Source organism: Pseudovirgaria hyperparasitica, assembly GCF_010093815.1.
Source record: "Pseudovirgaria hyperparasitica strain CBS 121739 unplaced genomic scaffold EJ05scaffold_19, whole genome shotgun sequence".
Classification (NCBI taxonomy): Eukaryota; Fungi; Ascomycota; class Dothideomycetes; order Acrospermales; family Acrospermaceae; genus Pseudovirgaria; species Pseudovirgaria hyperparasitica.
This window is the reverse complement of record NW_022985567.1, coordinates 690211-711852: the sequence shown is the minus strand read 5'-3', so window position 1 is coordinate 711852 and position 21642 is coordinate 690211. Positions and strand designations below refer to the sequence as shown.

The following is a 21642-nucleotide window of genomic DNA, read 5'->3' as shown; positions in this document are numbered from 1 at the left end:
ATGGATTCGTCTCTGTCACTCGGGTCATCGACTGGATCATGAATGGAGATCACACGAGTCGTGCTGGTTTCACAAGACTGTATTAGATTCCATCTCGCAGGCTTATGCCAGTCGTGCTAGGTACCTACAGTCTCCTGGCTCTGGGCATGCCATGCTCACCGACAACGAGGATGTGAATGTAAACGGAGTTCGATCATTCGCTGCTTCACGTCCTGGGCTTTGCATGCAGTATCTGGGGGCTCTCGAGCTATGCGTGGTTTTCTCAAAGGATAACATCACTACTAGTCACACAGCTCAAGTTGCACACGCATGCATGAGGTTATTGCTCTTTGTGACCTATATGCTTTTTCTTACGGCAATGGGTGCACGTGGTGGACCGCTAACCTGCATCATTCCTACAATATCATCCATCGTGGTCACCACGCGTCCGATACAGGAGACACGACAACCGCATGTAATAGAATGCGGTGCTTGATCGAGACAATGTCGTTTCCTCTCGGACCAAGGCAGAGCCATCAAGAGTACATACTGCGGCACTTGCATCTTGCAGCGATCAGGATGCACGGCTGATATGCTTAAGATTTAGCATTCCGTGCTTGTTTGTCGTCGGAACTGCTATCGATACCTAGCCGGGAAAGGATACATATCGATTGGCAGATTACAGATAGCTGGGACTCGGGAAATGAGACGGATCGTCCGTGAGCATACATCACAGGCCGGCCCTTGTCCAGACTAGGACACCTGAAACGCTTACATGACTTTGCTTATTCTGCTCTGCGGAATTGCGGCGTGTCCCTACGGTACGATGAACGACTATACAACGCCCTCTATCGCCAGAATCTAGACAGCTCAAACCAAACATGCGGTATCGGTGAGAAGTGCCAAGATTAGGCTCACCCGGCCGTTTCTCGCGTTGCAGATCATTGCATCTAGCCTTGCAAGCATCTTTTAGATGTGTAGCCCAGCAGAAGTCTACAAGGGTAGGAGAGGCTGGAAAAATCGCACGGTGGCATGTCGAAGCGCGTCTACTACAGTCGTAATAGTCAGTCAACACATCTAATTCTGCGCCCCGCCACATCTACTGCTTCTCCATTGCCTCTTTCGACTAATTACTATTCCAGCGCCTTGCTTCTCTCCTGGTTATGGTCCACTACTGTCTAATTAGCTGGGCTGTGGGGCCTTTCCCAATTGCTCTACAAAATGGCCGCCACGTTCCAAGCTTTCCACTTCGTACTCTGCACTCGCCACCACCATCGGTGCATCGCCCATTACTCACTGCGTTGGCTTGACAGCCGTTTGATCCCGCTGCTAGTGATGCCCACTACTCTTGTCTTGCCCACTACTCTTGTCTTGCCCACTACTCTTGTCTTGCCCACTACTCTTGTCTTGCCCACCAAGTCGCCCAAAGCTAGCTTTGCTTCTTGGTTCTGCATCCTCAATCTAGACTCGAAATGCTGTAATTCTCACTAGCCATTTAAATAATACCATCGTGTTTACGTGTGCTCGTCGAGTGTAAGGCATCGACGGTCTTGTGTGTGCTAGTACACGGTGGCTGAAGCACGAGCACGGTGCTAATAAGGTTGGGCCAACATCCCCAATTCGGCATCGTTCAGCTCCCTAGTGTGCTATAATCACGTGTTGTTGAATGCAGTTTGTTTCAACATATATTACATACACCACCACGCCCACGTCTTGCCCATACGGCCCTATTCATCCACTGCTAATCTATTTATGAATGAAAAGTTTCCTTAGAGCTCGCCTCTACTCGGCTACATCTCGTACGAGCTGGCCCACATCGCTCTTCTAGTGCCGGTGAAAAGTTCCCAGTCTAAATAAGTAATTCACGCGCCGGGTCAAATGAGCTTTCTTCAATCTGGGCTCCCGAGAACCCTGCTAATTTGCGGTGCTTCTCCGGCCCGGGGCTGCACACACAGACTCATCCGCGATACATGTCAGAAACTTGGAACATGTCTTCACCTCGTATACAGCCTTCGGAGCCTCGTCTTCGCTCTCACCTCAGCTGAAGTGCAGGGACAAAGAAGTTCAACATGGCAGCATTGACAGGCGATTCCACCGTTCATCTCCGTGAAGGTGGGCATTACTGCATGAAACGGTCCGTCTGATCCTTGAACCTGGTATGGCTTGTTTAGACCTGACGAATCGACGAAACTGAACTTTAATTTGTGTACCGTATAAGTAATATATCAGGCTTACAGTCGTGCTATGACATGTAGACTTACTAGACCAATACTAAAGATAGATCATGCGTCCTACTCAGATTGGCTAACAACCTACTGGATATAGTTTAACAGCTGCGAGGCTGCTTAGCGTGGACCAGACCCGTGGATGCAGTGGAAGTATTATTGGTTTTTAAGCACCATTGCTACATGTACTAAACATGTTTGTTACAGGATACTAAAGTGCCCCTAAAAACTATGCATTCATTGCGTCCCAACTGCTATAACACGAGGGATTAAGCCCTAGAATGGGTAAAGTAGCCTGACAATGACCTACAAGCCTTGAAAAGCAATTGTCTTGTCCATACTTGCTGCTCGACTCGACCAGAAACACGTTCTCCAGTCACCTGTGTCAAACACTATACCTGAATGTGCAATGTGCCTCACGAACCACATTAGGCGGTCCGCGTCGCGCGCCACAGCCAGTGACAGATGGCACCGGTCGTCGATTCAGCATCATATGCCTGATGCGGAAAGTCGTCCTTGGACTATTTGTTCCCATTACTTACAAAGGAACCTGCTGTGCCGCAATCACCTATCCCACGCGAAAGTCAAGCCTGCACGTGTGGTAGTGTTCCTTCGCGTCTTCCGCATTGTACTAGCCCAGAAGAATCTATATTCTAGAACGTCGGCCTGTCGGCGCTTTGGGTATCGACAATTGCTTTCAGCAATCGGTAGACGCCATTTGTTTGCGGGACTATTCCCCATCCTGCAATCTGATAGTTCGCATCCAGCGTTTGGTCGTTCATTCGCGCCCCCTTACTTCCGACTAGTAGGGCTCTAGTCTGAGGGATGGAGGTTTCCTTTGAACCCGACCAGACCAGTCAACTGTATAACACACTCTGCCCAACTCGGGTTGCTCTCCGTGCTAGTACCGGTTTTGACAAGCATTCTCGGATTTCCCCAAGGGTACGCGCCGCGACGATCTCTTGTCGCTGTTGCATTAGCCTTCAGCGCTTTCATCTTCTACGGAGCAGGCATGCGGTCGAGCCAGCCACAGCGGCGCAGAAACCCTGCTATATACCATCCCATACCGTACTATGTGTACACACACCCTGGTACAAGAACTTGTCCTTCTCGTGCGATTCTGATGACACGATCGACCGGTGCAAGAGTTGCTTGATCGGCACAACTACCCACGCAAGGCTCAGATGCCTACCCTACGTATCGTGATCGTCTGCTACTGCAGCCATTATCGCTGTCCCGTCGGCGCTGTTGTGGCCGATCATCGAACGTTCCGAACACGGCGTTGTTACCCTTTTTGCCTTTGGCTCATACATATACACCTGCATCATACAGCCGCCGTGTTGGCAATGGAGGCGGGTATCTGCACGACGTTGCATCGGTGCTTTTTCTTTTGATGCCAACGCAGTCCTTACAGACCGATAGAAACGTGCCGGTACTCCTTGTCTGTTGAACATCTTGATCAGACGGCGTTCCGCTGCTCGCCATGAGCTGCCTGCGAATTCTAGTTTCCTTGCTGATCACCGACCCGCCCACCCATCATGACCACCGTGAGACTTCAAGCTCAAACAGGAAGGAATAGCCTAGCTTCCAAATGGTCAGCCGTACAACGGCTATCGCGGCTCGTGATATACAGAGAGACACTCATGTTATGATGCCTTAATCACGGTCTTCTGTGGTTTGATTTTATGTCCATCGAATCTAGAAATCAACCACAGCGATTGTGTTCAATGTTGAAGTGTGTGCCCGATGTGTGTTGAACTATCGCCCTGGAATAAGGAAACCGTACCATCTTCGTGATAGTTGCTGAGCAAAGATAGGGCTTTTGCCCAACAATTGCCAAACGGCAACCAATCTTCCAGGCGCGACCATGATGCATGCATGTCAATTACTGATGTATCCCAAGTGCGTCACACCCTGAGCCTCTCACAGACACTGAAGCATACGACGATCCATCCAGTTCCTTTTACAATTTCACTCCCGAGCAGCATGCCATTTAATCCCCACGGATACCTGAATGACCGTATATCCACGGTCTCCCTACAATTGAGCACCTACTATCTCGATCTCGTTGAAAGCAATATTACGACTCTGTGTTTGGGCTTTCAATATAGACTGTGTGACTAATAGGTCAGGCTGAGGTACGTTGGCTTAGATTATTACGTGGGAGCTATCAGGGAGATTCTGGTAGGTGTTGAATGAGGATATACCTGAGCTTTAACACATTATGTTTGATAGTGTTGTATGACTTGTGTGGAGGGAAAGGCCAATCGTGCGGAGCTCTACATAGTACAGCTGTGTTGTTCGTGAAATGTAAGGAATGGAAAGCATGGGCATGTGCTGTCACTCTTTTCGTTTCTTGTCATGCTCTTTCGACGTATCGACATACCATCTCGAGACATACCCTCGCAGACACATAAGCACACACATAGCTACTATTCCTTATCCCTGACACAGAATCCCATGTCCAGTAGGCAGTGTCAAGGAAATGCTCAAGCACACAGCACGATGTTTAGACACGAATCAAACTGCGCCTTCTCACACTCTCTATCCCACGGCAAGGCGTGAGACATTCCGATCAAGACAGACTTAGACATATACCGAATAGAAACGCTAGGTAGGACACGACTTCTGGAATATGAGAATGCTGTGGAACTAGGCAGCAAGAATAGAGATTGGTCCGGATTCTCCGGAAGATTCATGGTTCTGCATTGGCTGAGATGTCCTTCATTACAGTCTGTCAATGACGGAGGCTTTTGAAATCATGCAAATGCCAGCCGGTTGAGCCGAGTATTAGTTGATACTATGTATTAATTATCGACTACTGGGATACGCACCGGAGCATCGGCGATGGGTTGATGCTGTGTCAATCGATATCAGATCTAGAAATAAAGATTGAGTGCCGTCTTTGAGGCTGTCATTCCGTGAGCAGTATACTGAATAGCTTCTTCCTTGGCTCACTGTCGATATATACCGTGAAGCAAGTTGATGTTGCCTCTCATCCTGGCTTGCTCGTAAATCGTATCCCAGTAGACAGTAGCATATGCCGCGTCTTCGAAGAAGTGATCACCATAAGAGCTATCATCACCTTCCGTAAACGATTCCTTAATCAACAGAAAACTTTGAGGTGGAGTCGATGTGACCGGCTCAGTTTCAAGATTTTCCGTCCCCGAGAACGCATGACACGAGATTAGACATCGTTGCGAGCGACCCGATGCAGGTCGACTTTACGACAGCCTGATTATTCAGAGCATTCCTCTATCCTCGGAAGGACCCGACACAACCTCCACGTTTTGACACATTGTCGACACAGTCGCGGTCAGGGGTCAAGACATGCCGTCAAGAAATTAATCCCACGCCAAGAACGGAAGCTTACAACAAAGCAGTTTCTACACAGATAGCCAGATGACTCTGCGTCCGTTTACTGGACACATCCACCATACTGGTTCCCCGCGGGTGTAATGCTGGTTGCTGTGATGTGGCATGCCGGCAGGACTTTTCCTCTAGACTCCTGCAACTCCTACAACGCAATCACTCGAGCCATCTCTGCGCCAATCGAAGGACTTATGCAATATGCCACACGAGAATACGAAACGATAGCGCTTAGGTACATGAGCCTGAGGGAGTAATATATCAAGAACGAAATGACTGCCAATGAGACGTTCTACCGATGTGCTACGTGGATTTTGACAAAGTCCTTTCCCTGGTCCAGACTGAAATATAGCCAGAATTTCTTCCGCCAGTACCGTAGAGTCTGCCCGGAGTATGGGGTTGTATGATGATGGGGACTGATCAGACTGGTTGATGAGTTATGTCGCAGCCTCACGTCAGCGCGTGCCCACAGATCTTTAAGGATACCAGGGTTACTCGAGTCGTGGCATCGAAAAATGGCGTGAGTTGCTCGGGGGGGGGGCTTTGTGATGGGATTTCGGGATTCGTGATACGTGCATGGAGACCTGGACGTGCAGAAGTGGCAATGGAAGCGAAGAGCAAAACTTGGCCAGTCAAAGAATGAACATAAATCTCAGCGTTATAGTGGCGAACAAAGGTTGGGAAGGAGGTGTTGTAAGGACTAAGGTCGAGAACACAAGACATCAGTGCGATTGACAGAATATACACATATGCCTGGATTGGTCTCTGGTAGAGCATATTGTGCCTATACGTGGGCAAACGATGGCAGGTGATAGCTATGTAGAGTACAAATCGACGAGGTCCGTCGTCGGGTCAGCCCGCCTTTTCGTTTTCATGCTTATAAAATTACAAGCGCCGACGCTATGTTAGACCTTTTCCTACCTACCCCAGTGACGAAAGTTCGACCTCAAATGACATCGGAGCCTAGCTGTCAGCTAGGTACAATTGATTCAATTTGGCTAGTGGTTAACACTGCTCACCTCATTCGTAGTCGTCTAGTCCGGCATCGAGCTGGTCTTCCTCCTGCTTCTTTGCCTGCGTAGGATCATGAGTCCAGATGGTTTGGACTTCGGTCATGTCCGCTGCCTTCGCCAAGTTCCACATGTTCTCCATCTTGAACTTCGACAACTGATCCTTGGCCTCTTGCTCAGTTTCACAGGCTCTCATGCCTCGCCACTGCCTGAACGAACGCTCCTTGACTTCACCCTCCCAGACCAGGATGCACTTGTTCTCCGAATTGTCCTTCAGATCGCCATTCTCGTCATATTGTGACATGAAGGCATGCTTAGATTCTGGCGGGCCTTCCTCTGCCTCATCCTCTTCCTCATCTTCGCCTGAGTTCTTCTTTGGGCGACTGAAATTCTCGTGCCATTTGATACGACGTTGCATGAGCTTGCGATATAGCTGAAGGGCACGCTGGCCACCCTCGACGATGACTATGTTCATGTTGGGTGTCATGATGCCAATTCCAGTGAGCGCCTGCTGCTTAGCGTTCTGGTCTATCTGATAGCGATGTTTGCCGTAGCTGAGATTCCCGATGCGGTACAAAGCGACATGAATACCCTTGGCAGCATCTCCGAGCTGCCGCTTGACCAGTTTCTCGCCTCGCTCCTCCTTTGTGAGAGCTCTGTCAGCGTTGGCCGCTTCGTGCTTAGCGAGACGTTCTTCAATTTCGCGGTTCACACGAGCTTCGACAGCTGTTGGATCTTGAACCGCCTGGTTGCCGAGAACACGCATAAGATTGGACTTCTTCACCTTTGGTGGTGGTGGCTCGACCAACCCGAGTCGGATCTTCGCTTGTTCGTCCTTAAGGTCGGCCTTACGGCGAGTGCGGCGATTCTTGGCCATTTCCTTCTTTGTGAGATATAGTGGTTTTGGAGGAGGGGCATTCTTTTCCTGTGGCGGCTGAATTGGTACAGGGTGCAGAACGTATATAGTGATAAGACTGTCGTCTCCATCAAGCTTCAGCTTGCCAGGCGCATCCAGATTTGTGTAGTCTGTGCCATTCACGAAGGATTCGTCCCACCATTCGATCTCTGGAGGTTCTTCAATGACAAATGCTCTCTCCGGACCTAATTGCTCCTGTGCCTTCTCTACGCCTTGCAACAAGCCACGCATTTCTTCCAGCTGCTTCCTGCGTCGCTCTTTCGCAGCTTCCTCAATGAACTTTCCGTGGGGATTGAAGATCAAAGCACGAGCTGGGCGAGAACGAGCTCCCTCGGTCTCAGCATCGACATCTTTAGACAGGTAAGGATTGTCCTTTGCTTCCACGTCCTCTGACATAGGACGCCTCGGAGAAGGTTCGCGTCGGCGACTCGTCTTCGATCTTTCCACTTCCTTCAATGGTTCCGCCTTTGTCTCCGGTGAATCCTGCAGGGCCGGGTGCAGTCCTATACCTAGTCCTCCTCCGATCCTTTCTCTATACTGCGCAATGGTTTCATCTTGTCTTCTTTTTGTCAAGTTCTCGCTTGGCTGGTTCGCCAGCTCCAGCGCCTTACGTTTCCTCAAAGCCTCAGCTTTAGCTCTTGCTAGCTCGCCTGGAGTAGGTTTTGGCGTCTCATGAGCGTTGGATGCAGCAGACGAGGTGCGTTGGCTAAACGCCGCAGCTTTAGCTCTCGCGATCTCGATGGGCGACTGCACTGGTGGCCCACTTGGAGGCGGTCGTTGCTTTGATCCATGCCTTGCTGCAACTTGCGCTGCCCTTGCTCTGGCCTCTGCTATTTTCGCGGTCAAGTCCATTTTCGGAGCACCATTTGGGGCAGGCGATGCGTTGTTTGAGCGTGGTCGTTTGTTGTCGTTCTCCAACCCGCTCCCATCGTCGAGATGTCGCTTCTCAGGCATTATGGTCACCGTGCCCGATGTCTGGACGAATGTCTGGGACTGGAATCGATGCGATGATGCAGTCGAGTCGAGCCTGGACTGAGTGAAAGGTTGTCTGTAGCAGTTCGACGTGACGTGACGTGCTTACCTGAACCTAATTAGTACCGCCTTTTCGTTAGCTCGACCCACCAAAATTCTGCCATGGTCCGAGCTCAACTTTTTTGCCATCCGGGATAGTCAATTCTGAGCTTTGCGCCAAAGACGTTGCAGAAGTAACTGACGTAGAACAATTCCCTCGCTCGAGCTTCACCAATATTGACAAGCCTACCTCGGTGGTAGCCAGTGGGGGCAATGAATATTTCGCAACCTGTTTCGTCCACCATCGAGGATGTGAGCTTTGGGTTCCTCCCGGCGGAAGAGATACGGCAACTCTCTGTAAAGAGATTGACGAACCCACTTTCGATAGATCCTATTCTGTTGAACTGGGTCCCTGGAGGCTTGCTGGATCCTGCTCTTGGGGCGTGGGAGGATAACAGGTTTGTCTAAAATGGGCCCAGAAGTGACTACGGTATGAGGTCGTTCTAACACGAGGCACAATAGATGTACAACATGTAATCAAGACAGATTCAGTTGTCAAGGACACTGTGGTCATATAGAGCTGCCTGTCCATTTGTACCATCCGCTTCTCATGGACCAGATACTGAAGCTGCTCCGAGCGAAATGTATCTTCTGCCACCACTTCCGACTGTCGCCCGATACTATCGATTACTACCGGTCGGTCTTGTTACTACTTCGCCACGGTCTCTTGAATGAAATTGGAGAAATGGAACAGCTAGGGCTAGGGCGAACAAGGAAAGGTGAACAGAAAGATAACGCCAGCGACGACGAGGATGAGAGCACGAATTCCGAAGAGAGAATCAGGTTCATCAACAAAGCAATTAAACGCTCAAGGAGTGCGAATAAGCAGTCTGGACAGTGCGAACAGATCTCTACTACGATTGCTTCTGCGCGCAAAGCTGCACTACGGGATTTGTTCCAAGATCTTGGGAAAGCCACAAAATGCGCGCGTGAGGATTGTAAAGGTGTTTCGCCAAAGTTTCGAAAGGATCGATATACAAAGATATTCAAGATGCCGTTCAGCGAAAAGCAGAAAAAACAGAATGACACTGTTACCAGGAAGATCGGCAACCCGGTCCTTCTCGTTCAACGACAAAAGGAAGCTCTTGAAAAGCATGCGAGGAAGATGGACGTCGACGAGGCTGTCGCTGATTTGGACTCGGCCCACAGCGAAGATGAAGAAGGAGAAGAAGATAGTGAGGACCTGCAGATGAACGATATGACTGGCGACATTATACAGGCGGAAGCGTCCATGACAACCGCCACAACACAACCAGGCACGCAAGAGAAGGAGACACAGCTATATATCAGCTCTGAAGAAGTCCGAGCAGCCCTGCAACTCCTCTTTGATCGCGAGCAGGACATATTGACCATGATATACACCCCTCATACTCATGCACGAGACCTTAAACGCCTCAGTCCGGACATCTTTTTCATCAAGACACTACTTATATCTCCAAACAAATATAGACCGACCGACAAGACTCCTGCTGGTGTATCGGAGCACCAACGTAACAAGATCTACAACAGCATACTAAAACTCAGTGAGCAAATGAGCACAGCGACGAAGCGTATCAATGATGCAAATGAGGAGCTTGCAATAAGGGCCTCATCAATGAATGAATTGCAGAGAACCTGGTTGCAGCTGCAAGAAGCGGTGAATTCACTCTCAGATAATACTAGAGGGGCGCCTTTGAATTCTGTTACTGCAAAACAAGCCGCGAACGGTATCAAGCAAGTGCTGGAAAAGAAGGCAGGACTGTTTCGAATGAACATGATGGGGAAGCGGGTGAACTATGCGGCGCGTAGTGTTATTTCGCCCGATCCCAACATCGAGACAAATGAGATAGGTGTGCCTCCGGTATTTGCTCAGAGGCTGACCTATCCGGAACCGGTTACCAATCATAACTTCTACGAACTGAAGCAAGCAGTCATTAATGGACCAAGGAAATGGCCTGGCGCTGTCGCTGTCGAGTCAGAGGATGGTGTCGTCACCAGCCTGCTGAGAAAGAATGACGAGGAACGACTGGCAGTCGCCAACCAGCTGTTAGCCCCGTCGAATACGAGTGCAATCGGCGCCAGGAATAAAAAGGTCCATCGGCATCTCAATAACGGAGATGTCGTGATAATGAACAGACAACCCACCTTGCACAAACCTTCGATGATGGCCCACCGTGCTAGGGTGCTTCCTGGCGAAAAAACCATTCGTATGCACTATTCAAATTGTAACACATATAATGCAGATTTCGATGGAGACGAGATGAACATGCATTTTCCACAGAACGAGATTGCACGAGCAGAAGCGCTTATGATTGCAGATACGGATCACCAGTATCTGTCTGGTACTGCAGGCGCACCTTTACGTGGTCTGATTCAAGATCATATCTCAATCAGTGTATGGTTATGTAATCGTGACACTCTATTCGACCGCGATCATTATCAGCAGCTCGTATATGCTGCACTCAGACCAGAGGACAACCATACCACAACAGGAGTCATTGAGACCGTGGCACCTGCCATATTCAAGCCAAGTCCACGTTGGACTGGTAAGCAGGTTATCACAACATTATTAAAGAACTTAAAACCAGCAAGTCACCCAGGACTTACCCTGAAATCGAAGTCTCAGACTAGCCCAAAGCTTTGGGGCCCGGGCTCCGAAGAAGGCGTCGTCATCTTTAAGGACGGAGAATTCCTCTGTGGTATCCTGGATAAGAGACAGATAGGCCCTAAGCACGGAGGTCTTGTCAGCGCTGTGTACGAGGCCTATGGGCACACCGCCGCCGGGAAGCTTCTCAGTTCTCTAGGCCGACTCCTTACAAAGCTTCTACATATGAATGCATTCTCTTGTGGTGTAGAAGATCTGATTCTTACACCGACCGGAGAAAGCAACCGGAGGGAGGCGCTCAGGGAGGCCGATGTAGTTGGCTTGAAAGCTGCTTCGGAATACGTGTCACTATCCGCCAAATCATGCAAGGAGCTCGATATAAGGCTTGAACGAGTTTTACGCGACGATGAGTTGCAACAGAAATTGGATTTGAAGGTCAACGGAACGACGAAAGACATGTCTGCCGCTGTAACGAACGCCTGTCTTCCTGTTGGACTCATCAAACCCTTTCCGAGAAACTTCATGCAAACCATGACCCAATCAGGTGCCAAAGGAAGTGATGTTAACGCGAAGCTCATCACCTGTAATCTTGGGCAACAGACTTTGGAAGGTCGTCGGGTTCCAGTCATGGTCAGCGGCAAAAGTTTGCCGTGTTTTAAGCCATACGAAACAAATGTCAGAGCTGGTGGATATATCGTCGACCGATTTTTGACCGGCATTCGTCCTCAAGAGTATTATTTTCACGCTATGGCTGGTCGCGAAGGTCTGATCGATACCGCTGTAAAGACGTCGCGCTCTGGGTACCTTCAACGCTGTCTCGTCAAAGGTATGGAGGGCTTGAAAGTCGAATACGATACCTCGGTTAGGGACACGGACGGTAGTCTTGTACAGGTTCTATACGGCGAAGATGGCCTCGACGTCGCTAAAGCAGCCTATTTAGAAGACTTCAAGTTCCAGGCTGATAACTTCTTGTCACTAGTTGAGTCTACGAACCTTCGTGAAGACTTCACAAAAGTACAAAGTGATGAAGCAATTGATGCAACCAAAGCTGCGCATAAGAAGTTCAAGAGATCCGGAGACCTCGGATCAAGCGATCCCGCACTATCGCAGTTTGCACCAGGCCGCCATTGCGGAAGCACTTCCGAGAGATTTTTCGAAGCGCGAAGGAAATATGTGGAATCAAATCCGGACAAATTAATCAAGAAGAAGAAAGCAGACATTGTTTGCCAGGTCACGAGACAGAATACGGTTACGAAGAAGAATTTCGAGAACGCTATGGACATGAAATACTTGAAGTCCGTAGTGGAACCTGGCGAGGCCGTGGGTATCGTCGCAGGACAGTCAATTGGAGAGCCTTCGACCCAGATGACTCTGAACACTTTCCATTTGGCAGGTCACTCTTCTAAGAACGTCACGCTCGGTATTCCTCGCCTTCGTGAGATTGTGATGACGGCCAGTGCAAAGATATCTACACCAGAAATGACCCTTCCCCTGAGAAACAACGTTTCGGAGGAGGAAGGACAGAAACTTGCGAAGTATTTGGATCGTCTACCCTTGTCTGCCATCATCGATACAGCCTCTGTCACTGAAAAGCTAGGCCAAGGCATCGGACATGGTGAGGCCAGGATGTATGAGATCTCACTGCATTTCTATCCGTCAAAAGAATACTGTGAAGAATACAATATCAAGGTTGCAGACGTCATGAACGCTATTAAGGATAAACTCATACCCGGGCTTCAGAAGCGCGTTCGAATCGAGGCCAAAAGGAAGGCTAAAGAGCGCTCCTTGAGTAATGCCAAAGACTCAGATGCCCTACCTGACATAGGTGCTTCTGCTGGGCGCGTTGAAGAGGCACGACAGACTCGAAGACGAGGTGACAACGATGACAGCGATGTCGAAGACGAAGACGACGATGCAGACGCTGCAAAAGCACGGCAAAACAAAGACGACGAGGATGATTATGACGCTCCGGATCAAGATGAGGAGGAGATGGCAAACGAAGAGCGAGAAGAGCGAGAAGCCACACCAGAGGATGAGGCCTATGGTAGCGCCCGTGAGGGCTCGGTGGAGTCAGAAGCCGGGTCAGATTCCAGTCCAAGCGACGACGAAGGCGATAATGATTCCGACACCTCAATGACGGATGCGCCCTCGGCAACACCAAACCTCGCGGACTTTGAAGACACCATCAAAGCTTACAACGCCGACGTCACCGCCGTCAAATTCCGCCCAAACTCCTTGAAATTCACACTCGAATACTCCGCCACTGCCCCCAAAACCCTCATGCTCAACCACGTCGAGCAAGTCTGCTCCTCCGTCTACATCCGCAATACCTCCGGCATCGCCTCGTGCGTCTATATGCTCGTGGACACGCCAGATCCCAATAACCCAGGCCAAAAAATCAAAATCCCCATACTGTCCACCGAGGGCGAGAACATCCCAGCAATGTGGCCGTACGAGGTGTCCTCAGTCATCGACGAATCGCGTATCTCCACGAACAACATCCAATCTGTGCTGAAATACTACGGTGTCGAAGCGTGCCGCGCGAGCATAGTCCGCGAGATGAATGCCGTCTTTGGCGGCCACGGTATCGATGTCGATAACAGGCATCTGAACTTGATTGCAGATACCATGACGCGAGAGGGCGGATTCAAGGCGTTTAATCGTATGAGCATGGCGAGCAACTCGAGCCCGTTTGCGAAGATGAGCTTCGAGACGAGTGTCAACTTTTTGATCGATGCGGTGTTGAATCAGGATGGTGATGCGCTAAAAGGACCGAGTGGAAGGATTGTTGTTGGGCGCGTGGGCAAGGTCGGAACAGGAGGTATTGATGTCCTTGCACCTGTGGAGTAGCTCGTCTATCGGAAAGAGAGCAGTTGGTGTATATTGTATACCCAGCTAGGCGTTCCTTGTTATGAACATTATTGGCTTTGGCGTCTAGTATCGGAAGTCAATGTTGTATATGATTTTTCAAAATTATGCATGTTGTAGAGCATTAAATTCAGGTCTTTTGGCACGGGAACATGGATGTGCACGCGTACAGTATAAGAACCAAGGCCATTGAAGAGTCTCAACTCATCGGCTAAAGTATAAAATGTGCATCCCGGAACAATCCTCGACTATCATAATCAGACTCCAATGTCGCCAAACCAGTAGTCAACCGTGGACGCTCCCAACCTCATAACGCTACCAAGTAGAAACAAAGGAACTCCGTCTCTAGGACTGGACTCTTTCCCAATCCAACCAACAGAATACGTGAATACACTTGCCAACCACTTCATCCATACATGTCTTCTACTCAATTTCCACTCAATGTGCTTTCCTCCTCAGCCTGTCGACGAAAGTAGTCTGCCTCGCTCTCGGATCCCGCATTCGCAGTAGGCAACTCTGTGCCTAGTCCACTATCGCTATCATAAATGAATCTTTTAGAGCGAGGAGATCCTCCGACAGTATCGAAATTCGGCTTGCTCGGGGAGGGCAAGTCACCCAGGACATCCTTGGCTTCTACTTCCTCGGAGCTTGGAGTAACAACAGGACTGCCTTTCGGGGAAGCCGGACGGCTTGTGTGATCTACCTCCTCGTCTTCGGGATCACCATCTTCAGATGCCGACCTAAAGCTTGCCTGGTCCTCGTCTTCCTCATCGATCACCGTATCGGCCCCAAGTGTGGATCGCATGGTCGAGCCGTAACTGGTGCTGCGGTACGTACCAGACGAGCTGCCTGATGCATACGAGCTGCCATATGTGTGTTCACTGCCGTTGGTCTCGTAACTCAGGCGACGATCAGATTCTGCGCCAGGTGTGATTCCTTCCATGTGAGAATCATAACTATGACGACGCTCCGTTCCAGCGTCGCTACAAAGGTCGTCCTGGTCTAACTCGTGGGGGGACGCAAGAGTCAATTCATGAGCTTCCGATACATCATGATCCCCCTGCGTATCGACGCTCAGATCGTGATAGCTATGCTCTGACTCTTCCTTTAGAGAACCATTTTCTTTGTTCGCCACATCTGATACGGCGCGCTTGCCGGCCCAAGGGGCTTTACCTCCATATTGGTGCTTAACCGACTGACTGCGCTTTATGTTGTTGAAAGATGTTTGTGGAGATGCGGCATAGGCTTGCGCTCCCGTGGGCACATTACCGGTTATCTGACTAAGGGAAAGTATGCGACGTGCGGCTTGCTGAGGAGCGTTCCTGCGGATGTTAGGACGCTTGGAGTTCAATGCGAAATGAAGTCCGTTTGCAGCAGCACTCGGGGGTGGAAGGCTCGATAGGGTGCTGTGAGAAGCATTGCTCACAGTACGCTGTGGCTTCTGAACTCGCTCGGGTTGAGATTTTGCAGACTTGGCGAACAACATCGCACGAGAATGGTCCATTATGCCCTCTAGAATTCTGCGCTCCAATGCATCAGCCTTGGCATCCATTGACTGTAGCTCTTCACGGCGGATGTTGAGTGCGGTTTGGAAAGCAGCAACATCTGCATTAAGGCGATATTTCTCGGCAGCTAGAGCATCACGCTCAGCCTTGAGCGCCTCAACAGACGATCGCAAAGATTCCTTATCTTCCCGGAGCTCGAGAACATCGGACTCGAGCTGTTCCTTCTGGACCAGGCGACGCTCAATGGCGATCGCGAGTTCTTCGGCTTCCTTCTCTCTGCTTTCATGGCCTTCAGTTATCAATTTCGTCTGGTTGCATACGAAATTAGTGACTTCTGCGGCCGTAGCCATGACTTGAGAATGGATTTGATCAAGCCTTTCAAGTTGCGCTGCTGACTCCCCAGTATCGTTGGCGTGTCCAAGCAAAGTGTCCAACTTCTCATGAAGCTGGGCATCATCATACTGTTCCACATGGATTGGGTCAGCGGGCGGGGGCGGCAGAAGCGCGGGAAGAGCTGTGAAACTGTTCTTTAACTCCTCTGCGTTCGCTCGGGCAGCTTCGGTCGCCTCTTTGATCTGCTCTTGCGCACTCTGCCCAGCCTTCTGGGAGTGTTCATAGTGTTGATTGACGAGAGCCAAAACCTCCTGAAGCGTGACCATAAACTTCGGGTGGTGCTCCGTTATCTCATTCTGCATATCATGAACAGCATGAAGAGTTTCGACCACTTTGCTACGAGTCTCCTCATGATCTGCTCGGCCGTCTGTCGGAAGGTCGTTGAGCTTTGAGGCCATCTCATCTACTTTGCTAAATACTGTCTGAGAGTCTTGGGATGCTTTCTCGGAAACCTCGGTAAATGTTGTTTGAAAGGAGGTCAAAGCTGTGCCGAGAGTTGCGATTGTCAGATTCAAGTCCTCAGTCATTGCTTTGGCTCCCGAGAGTAATTCCTCTTGACTGGTAGCTTTCTCCTCGAGTAGCTTGACTGATGCCTCGGCTAAGATCGTAGTATCATCGTATTTCGCCATGATGGAGTCAAACCTCTCGTCGAGCTTTTTCGAGACTTCTTCAACGACAGCATCGCGGATCTCGTGATTCTTTTCCAGTGTAGTAGCGAGCTTCTCGTCTTGGTCGATCTTCAAGCCATCAGCAGCGCCTTGTAGCCTCTCAAACTCTCTGTTGACAGTTTCGACGAGTTCTTTGACGTCAGCATTGATACTGAAGTTGGTTGCGATGGTTTCCTCGAGACTCTTCACATTCTCTTTGACGCCTTCCATTCCTAAACCCTCTTCCAGCTTCTTATACAGCTCTTCCTTGAATTCCTCCATTGCGGATTTGACATTCCCGATCTTCTCGACCATCACCTCGGCTTCAGTTTTTCGATCATCAAATGCCTTTGCGGTGATAGCAATATCCATTTCGTAGCTTTCCTTCATTTTGTCGTGACTTTCACGGAAATCATGAAGCAGACCTCTGAGTTGGTCTACATCGGCCTTTGCGGGAAGAGAATCGCTGTCAGGGATCTTGAGCTCTTCGATCTTGTTCTTCGTCTCGGTACACAGGACGCCTAAGACGTCAAGATCGGCTTTTGTCATCATTTCCGATTCCTTAGTGGTGAATATGTCCTTGAATTCTCCCAATGAAGTTTTGATGTCACCAGCCAAGACCTCAACCACAGCAACATCAGCTTTGGAAGCACCTGACTCTTCAGACTTGGCGACCAATGCTTCCAAAGCAGCTTTGATGTCACCAGCGAGGACCTCGACCACGGCAACGTCAGCCTTTGAAGCACCTGACTCCTCAGACTTGGCGGCAAGGCCATCCACGGCATCGTTGACAACCTTCAGGCCGGCTTCAATGATATCAAGATGCTCCTTCGAGGCTAGAGTAGTAAGATCAGGAAACTCTAGGTCGTCTAATTTGGCCTTGGTGTTCCTCAGAAGAGTCTCAATAGCTTCGGTGTCTTCTTTTCCTTCGCTGTCCCGTGATGCGATGACCGAGACGGTAGCTTGGAGCTCCTTGAGCATTGCTTCGATCGATGCAATGTCTTCTTTGAGCACTGGATCTTCTGTTACTTCATTTGGAGGAGCTGGTATTGGATTTTGTATATTCGCATCCATTGCTTCCACTTTGATCTGGATCTGTGCTAGGGCAACCTCTATTTTCTCGAAATCCTGGCGGTGAAACACTTCGGCAGAGGGTATCGAATCTTGTGCATCGCGCGCCACAGGCGCATCTGGATCATCTGCAAGCACAACTTCGCGGCTGATGATAGCAGATTCCCCGCCTGTCATATCCACACCTTTAAGTTGATTCATATCTTCGCGGAGGCGACTGAGGCCATCTTTGAGTGTCTCCAAGATCTCATACGAGACTGTCATATCGACAGGCTTGTCCACAATTTTGGTAACATCTGCGCGGAGAGAGTCTAGTCCATCGTTAAGTACGTCCAAGAGCTCGTTGGTAGCGGACATGTGGCGTTCAGGATTATCAATCTTTTTCTCTAGGTGTGAGCGTAGATCGTCCAGGCCTAAGCGGACAGCATCCAGTACTTCTTCCGTGTCCGCTCCCGAACTTCGGAGAGTGATGCCTTGAGAGATCATTTGTCGGAGACTGTCGAGATCGGCACGCAAAGTTTCTTGTGCTTCGTTGTCAGTCCCTCTGGAGAGATCCAGACCCTCTAGACCTGTCCTGATGGCATCTAAAATCTCCTCCTTGCCGGCACTTGGCTGTCCCATAACCATGCTAGAAGTGATACTATCCTGAAGGGATTTTATCTCTTCGTGGATCTCTGTCAGCTTCTCGGTGGTCAACCCTTGTTCGGAGTCTTGCATCTTCGATTGTATGCCTTCAGTGGATTCGCGGATCGCGTCGAGGATATCGTCCTTCGCCATAGCGGCGCTAGAGTTAATCAAGGTCGCTGCGAGTGTTTCCCGTAGATGATCGAATTCTTCCTTCATGTATGCAATCAGGTCCTCGCTTGACTGCGAAGAAGGTTCTGAACGAGAAACGATGCTGCCGGACTCCTCTTTGAGTATACTTAGAATTTCGTCCTTGTTAGACGCATGTGTTTCGGCGAGAGATTCTTGGAGCCGCTCGAATTCACTCATAAGCATCTGCTTCACGTCCTGGCCGTCTTCCTCTTCAAGTGCTTGTACACCAGCCTTGAGTTCAGAAAGACATGATTTGAGCATCGAGGCCATTTCATCCTTGTCCAACCCTGGAGCCCCGTTGGGACCGATCGTCTCGTGTAGATGCTCGAACTCAGACTTGATGTAGGCGAGAATATCTGCCTTGCTCATGCTAGGGCCCTCTTGCGCTGAATTCAATACAGATTGTTCATATTCACCTCTGAGAGATTCGAAGCCATTGCGAATAGTTTCAATGATTTCGTCCTTGCCCGTGACGTCCTGGGCTTTGTCGACGTAGCTCTCGATTTCGGTGCGAAGAGTCTCGAGACCATCCTTCATGGCGTCCAGAACTTGCTCAGTGTCTCGTCCATTGGCAGATGAATATGACTTGAACTCGGACCGCATATCAGTCAGGATATCATGTAATCTATCCAGAACTTGAGCCCCAATTGGGGTGCGAGAGCCCTCGAGACCAGCTCGGACTGCATCGAAAAGATCATCACGGTTGATTTCCAGCTCCCGGGGATTAGAAGCCTCACGATCATTAAGGCTTGGTTTGAATTCATCAAGACAATCCCGGAACGCGGCCATCATTTCTTGACGTACTTCATCTGCTTCAGTAGTTGGTCGTGGGGGATTAAAATTCATCAATGCTTCTTGTACAGTCTCCATGAGTTCTTCCCGTTCTATGCCGCGAGGTGGCTGCTCGGCCGATTGTCGATACTCTTCGAGTCCTTCTTTTAAGCATTGAAGAATCTCCTCGCGCTCCAGCCCGAATTGTTGTAGCTCAATCTCGGGTTTGTAGGCTTCATAGGCTTCTTTCACAGCTTCCAGGATTGACTCCTTATCAATACCTTGTTGCTGAGCCTGCGCGGAGACTTGATCAAGACCACGCTCGGCCAAGGCATGCTTGACGACATCGTAGACCTCCTGGTTGTTAACAGTACTTCGAGACATGACTGTCGATGATGATTGGCGCCTCTTTTCACGAATGACACGATCCATTTGATCTCTCAGTTCCTGGAGGCTGTCACGTACGATTTGGCCAACATCTTCTTTGCTGTCAACGACGGTTCGATCTGACGTCGTCTCGCTGTCTTCCAATTTGCGGCCAATTTCTCTACCCATGCCGAGAACCTCACTTCGGAGATCACGTACAAGAGCCTTGACCTCTGAAGTCATGCCGCCCGATTCTGAAACGCTATCTTTGATCCTTCGTAGCAGCTTGAGCATCTCCTCGCTCACGAAATCCGCGGCCTTCGGGCTTGTGTATGGCTTGGTGAGGTGAGCGAGGTGTGGCATCTGGAAGTTTTTGGAGGCTATCGACCCGGTTCCATCAAGATCAACAGCTGAGACTGGACCGTTGCTATCAGCGCTGCTAGGGTGTCGAATAAGCGCCTGGCTTTGTGGTCCTGTCTTGATGAACTCCACTAGTTCCGTCACCTTTTTCGCAGTTTCGCCGGAATCTTCTCGTGCCTTCTCGAGGAGCTGTGAGAGATTTTTCAATAGCCTTTCTTGGCCTTCCTTAGTGACCATCTCCCTAATAATCTTCTCAAGCATAGCGACACTCGCAGCTCCTTCGACCGAATAAGGATTCGGGCTTCCGACGACATCTTCAAAGAAAGTGCCCGGCGAAGGTATTCTAGGCAAAGTGAAAGATTTTGGGACAGCTTGCGGAGTGGTGTGAGGGTCCCGAGCTGTCGTGAATGCATCGCTAGCAGCACTCCCCGACCGGGATAGAGAGCTCGTCATGCCTAGAAAGGCCGCTGGGGAGTTGTTCATGGTGCTGACGAGTTCCTTCAGGCTTTTTCGGATATCCTCGTCACGTGCCGAAGCTGCGTCTTTCAGACCCATGAGATCCACGGCATTGTCCTTGCTTCGCCGGCTAAGCTGCTCCATGTCATCCTTGAGCTTCTCCGCTATGGTTGTAAGGCTTCTGATCTGATGTGAAATGTCGTCAATCCCTGGTGGCTTTCGTGGACTTGATCCATTTGTGATGTCCGATAATGGCTTGTCGAAGTCCTTCAATTGCAAATTCTGCAACGCCAGCATAGTAGAAGAAGTTGGAGGTGTATTCTCGCCGAGTATAGCTCTAGGAGGAGGCCGGCTGCTGCCCCGGACGCTCGAAGCTTCTTTTGCAAAGTCTCTGATTGTTGGCGTGGGCGTCTCAATGCGTGAGGGACTCCTCTCTCCTGGACTACCCAAATAGTCTCGATCGATTTCACGGCCGAATAAAGGCGTTCCATTCCGCGTGCCTGGTCGTTCTGGTGAGCGTTCGGGTGTTCTGACGCCATCAAGGTGACTTCGGAGATCCTTCACATTTGGGGGCTGCAACGATTGCAGCCGCCTATGATGTGCGCCTTTGATCAAAGACCGTTCGGGAGACTTCTGTGGCATAGGGTTGACGGTATATGAGCTGGCTGGGGCACTCTCGCGTGCTTTCTCTTCAAAGGCTCTCGCAGCCGCTGCGATATTTGCAGACGTGTTTGGGCGAACTGACGGTGAATTGGGATTGGGATTTAACGGTAAAGGCGGTGGTGCGCGTTCTGGATCTGAGCTGTCCCACCTGGTACATAATCACGTCAGTCACTTGTGCGTCAAGCTATGAATGGCAGGGTGTTGTTGGGACATAGTGCCTACATTGGTATGCTCATGCGACTGCCATCTGATGAGAATGAGTATTGGTGCTTTACTACCATTTCACGCTCGCGTGAGGAGTCTCTGTCTACTGAAGACATCTTTAGAGTGGAATTTATTTCGGACGATATGTATATCGGTTGGTAAATAGCTGAGCCTCTGGTCGCAAAAGGCAGTAATTTAGCTCAAGCTAAACCATCTGCATAATGAGTAGCTAATCGCGATCGCAACGAAAGTGTAATATGGGGAGCAAATGCAAAATGCAATGTTGTAGCAGGATAACGTTGACGTGGGTATATAAAGAGGTCGCGTAGGGTAGAGCAGTATATTTTGTAGACCGTCGCCCAAGTTAA

General features: G+C 49.9%; 4 protein-coding genes across 4 annotated transcripts; 1 reads left to right on the top strand and 3 right to left on the bottom strand.

The window, feature by feature from the left end:
- Positions 1-5927: 5927 nt before the first annotated feature.
- Positions 5928-6505, bottom strand: EJ05DRAFT_172135 (uncharacterized protein). The gene has a single exon (XM_033739523.1). It carries the CDS (start codon positions 6348-6350, stop codon positions 6024-6026), a length of 327 nt encoding a protein of 108 aa, XP_033596256.1. The 5' UTR covers positions 6351-6505; the 3' UTR covers positions 5928-6023.
- EJ05DRAFT_480262 (PRP3-domain-containing protein) lies at positions 6138-8556 on the bottom strand. The gene has a single exon (XM_033744840.1). It carries the CDS (start codon positions 8451-8453, stop codon positions 6594-6596), a length of 1860 nt encoding a protein of 619 aa, XP_033596255.1. The 5' UTR covers positions 8454-8556; the 3' UTR covers positions 6138-6593.
- A 347-nt stretch (positions 8557-8903) lies between these two features.
- EJ05DRAFT_480261 (DNA-directed RNA polymeras-like protein I subunit) lies at positions 8904-14159 on the top strand. Its single transcript, XM_033744839.1, has one exon. It carries the CDS (start codon positions 9121-9123, stop codon positions 14002-14004), a length of 4884 nt encoding a protein of 1627 aa, XP_033596254.1. The 5' UTR covers positions 8904-9120; the 3' UTR covers positions 14005-14159.
- EJ05DRAFT_541787 (uncharacterized protein) lies at positions 14110-21599 on the bottom strand. The gene is made up of 2 exons (XM_033749684.1): positions 21293-21599; positions 14110-21218 (listed from the first exon to the last, which is right to left on the bottom strand). Exons 1-2 carry the CDS (start codon positions 21388-21390, stop codon positions 14450-14452), a joined length of 6867 nt encoding a protein of 2288 aa, XP_033596253.1. The 5' UTR covers positions 21391-21599; the 3' UTR covers positions 14110-14449.
- Between the last annotated feature and the right edge of the window lie 43 nt (positions 21600-21642).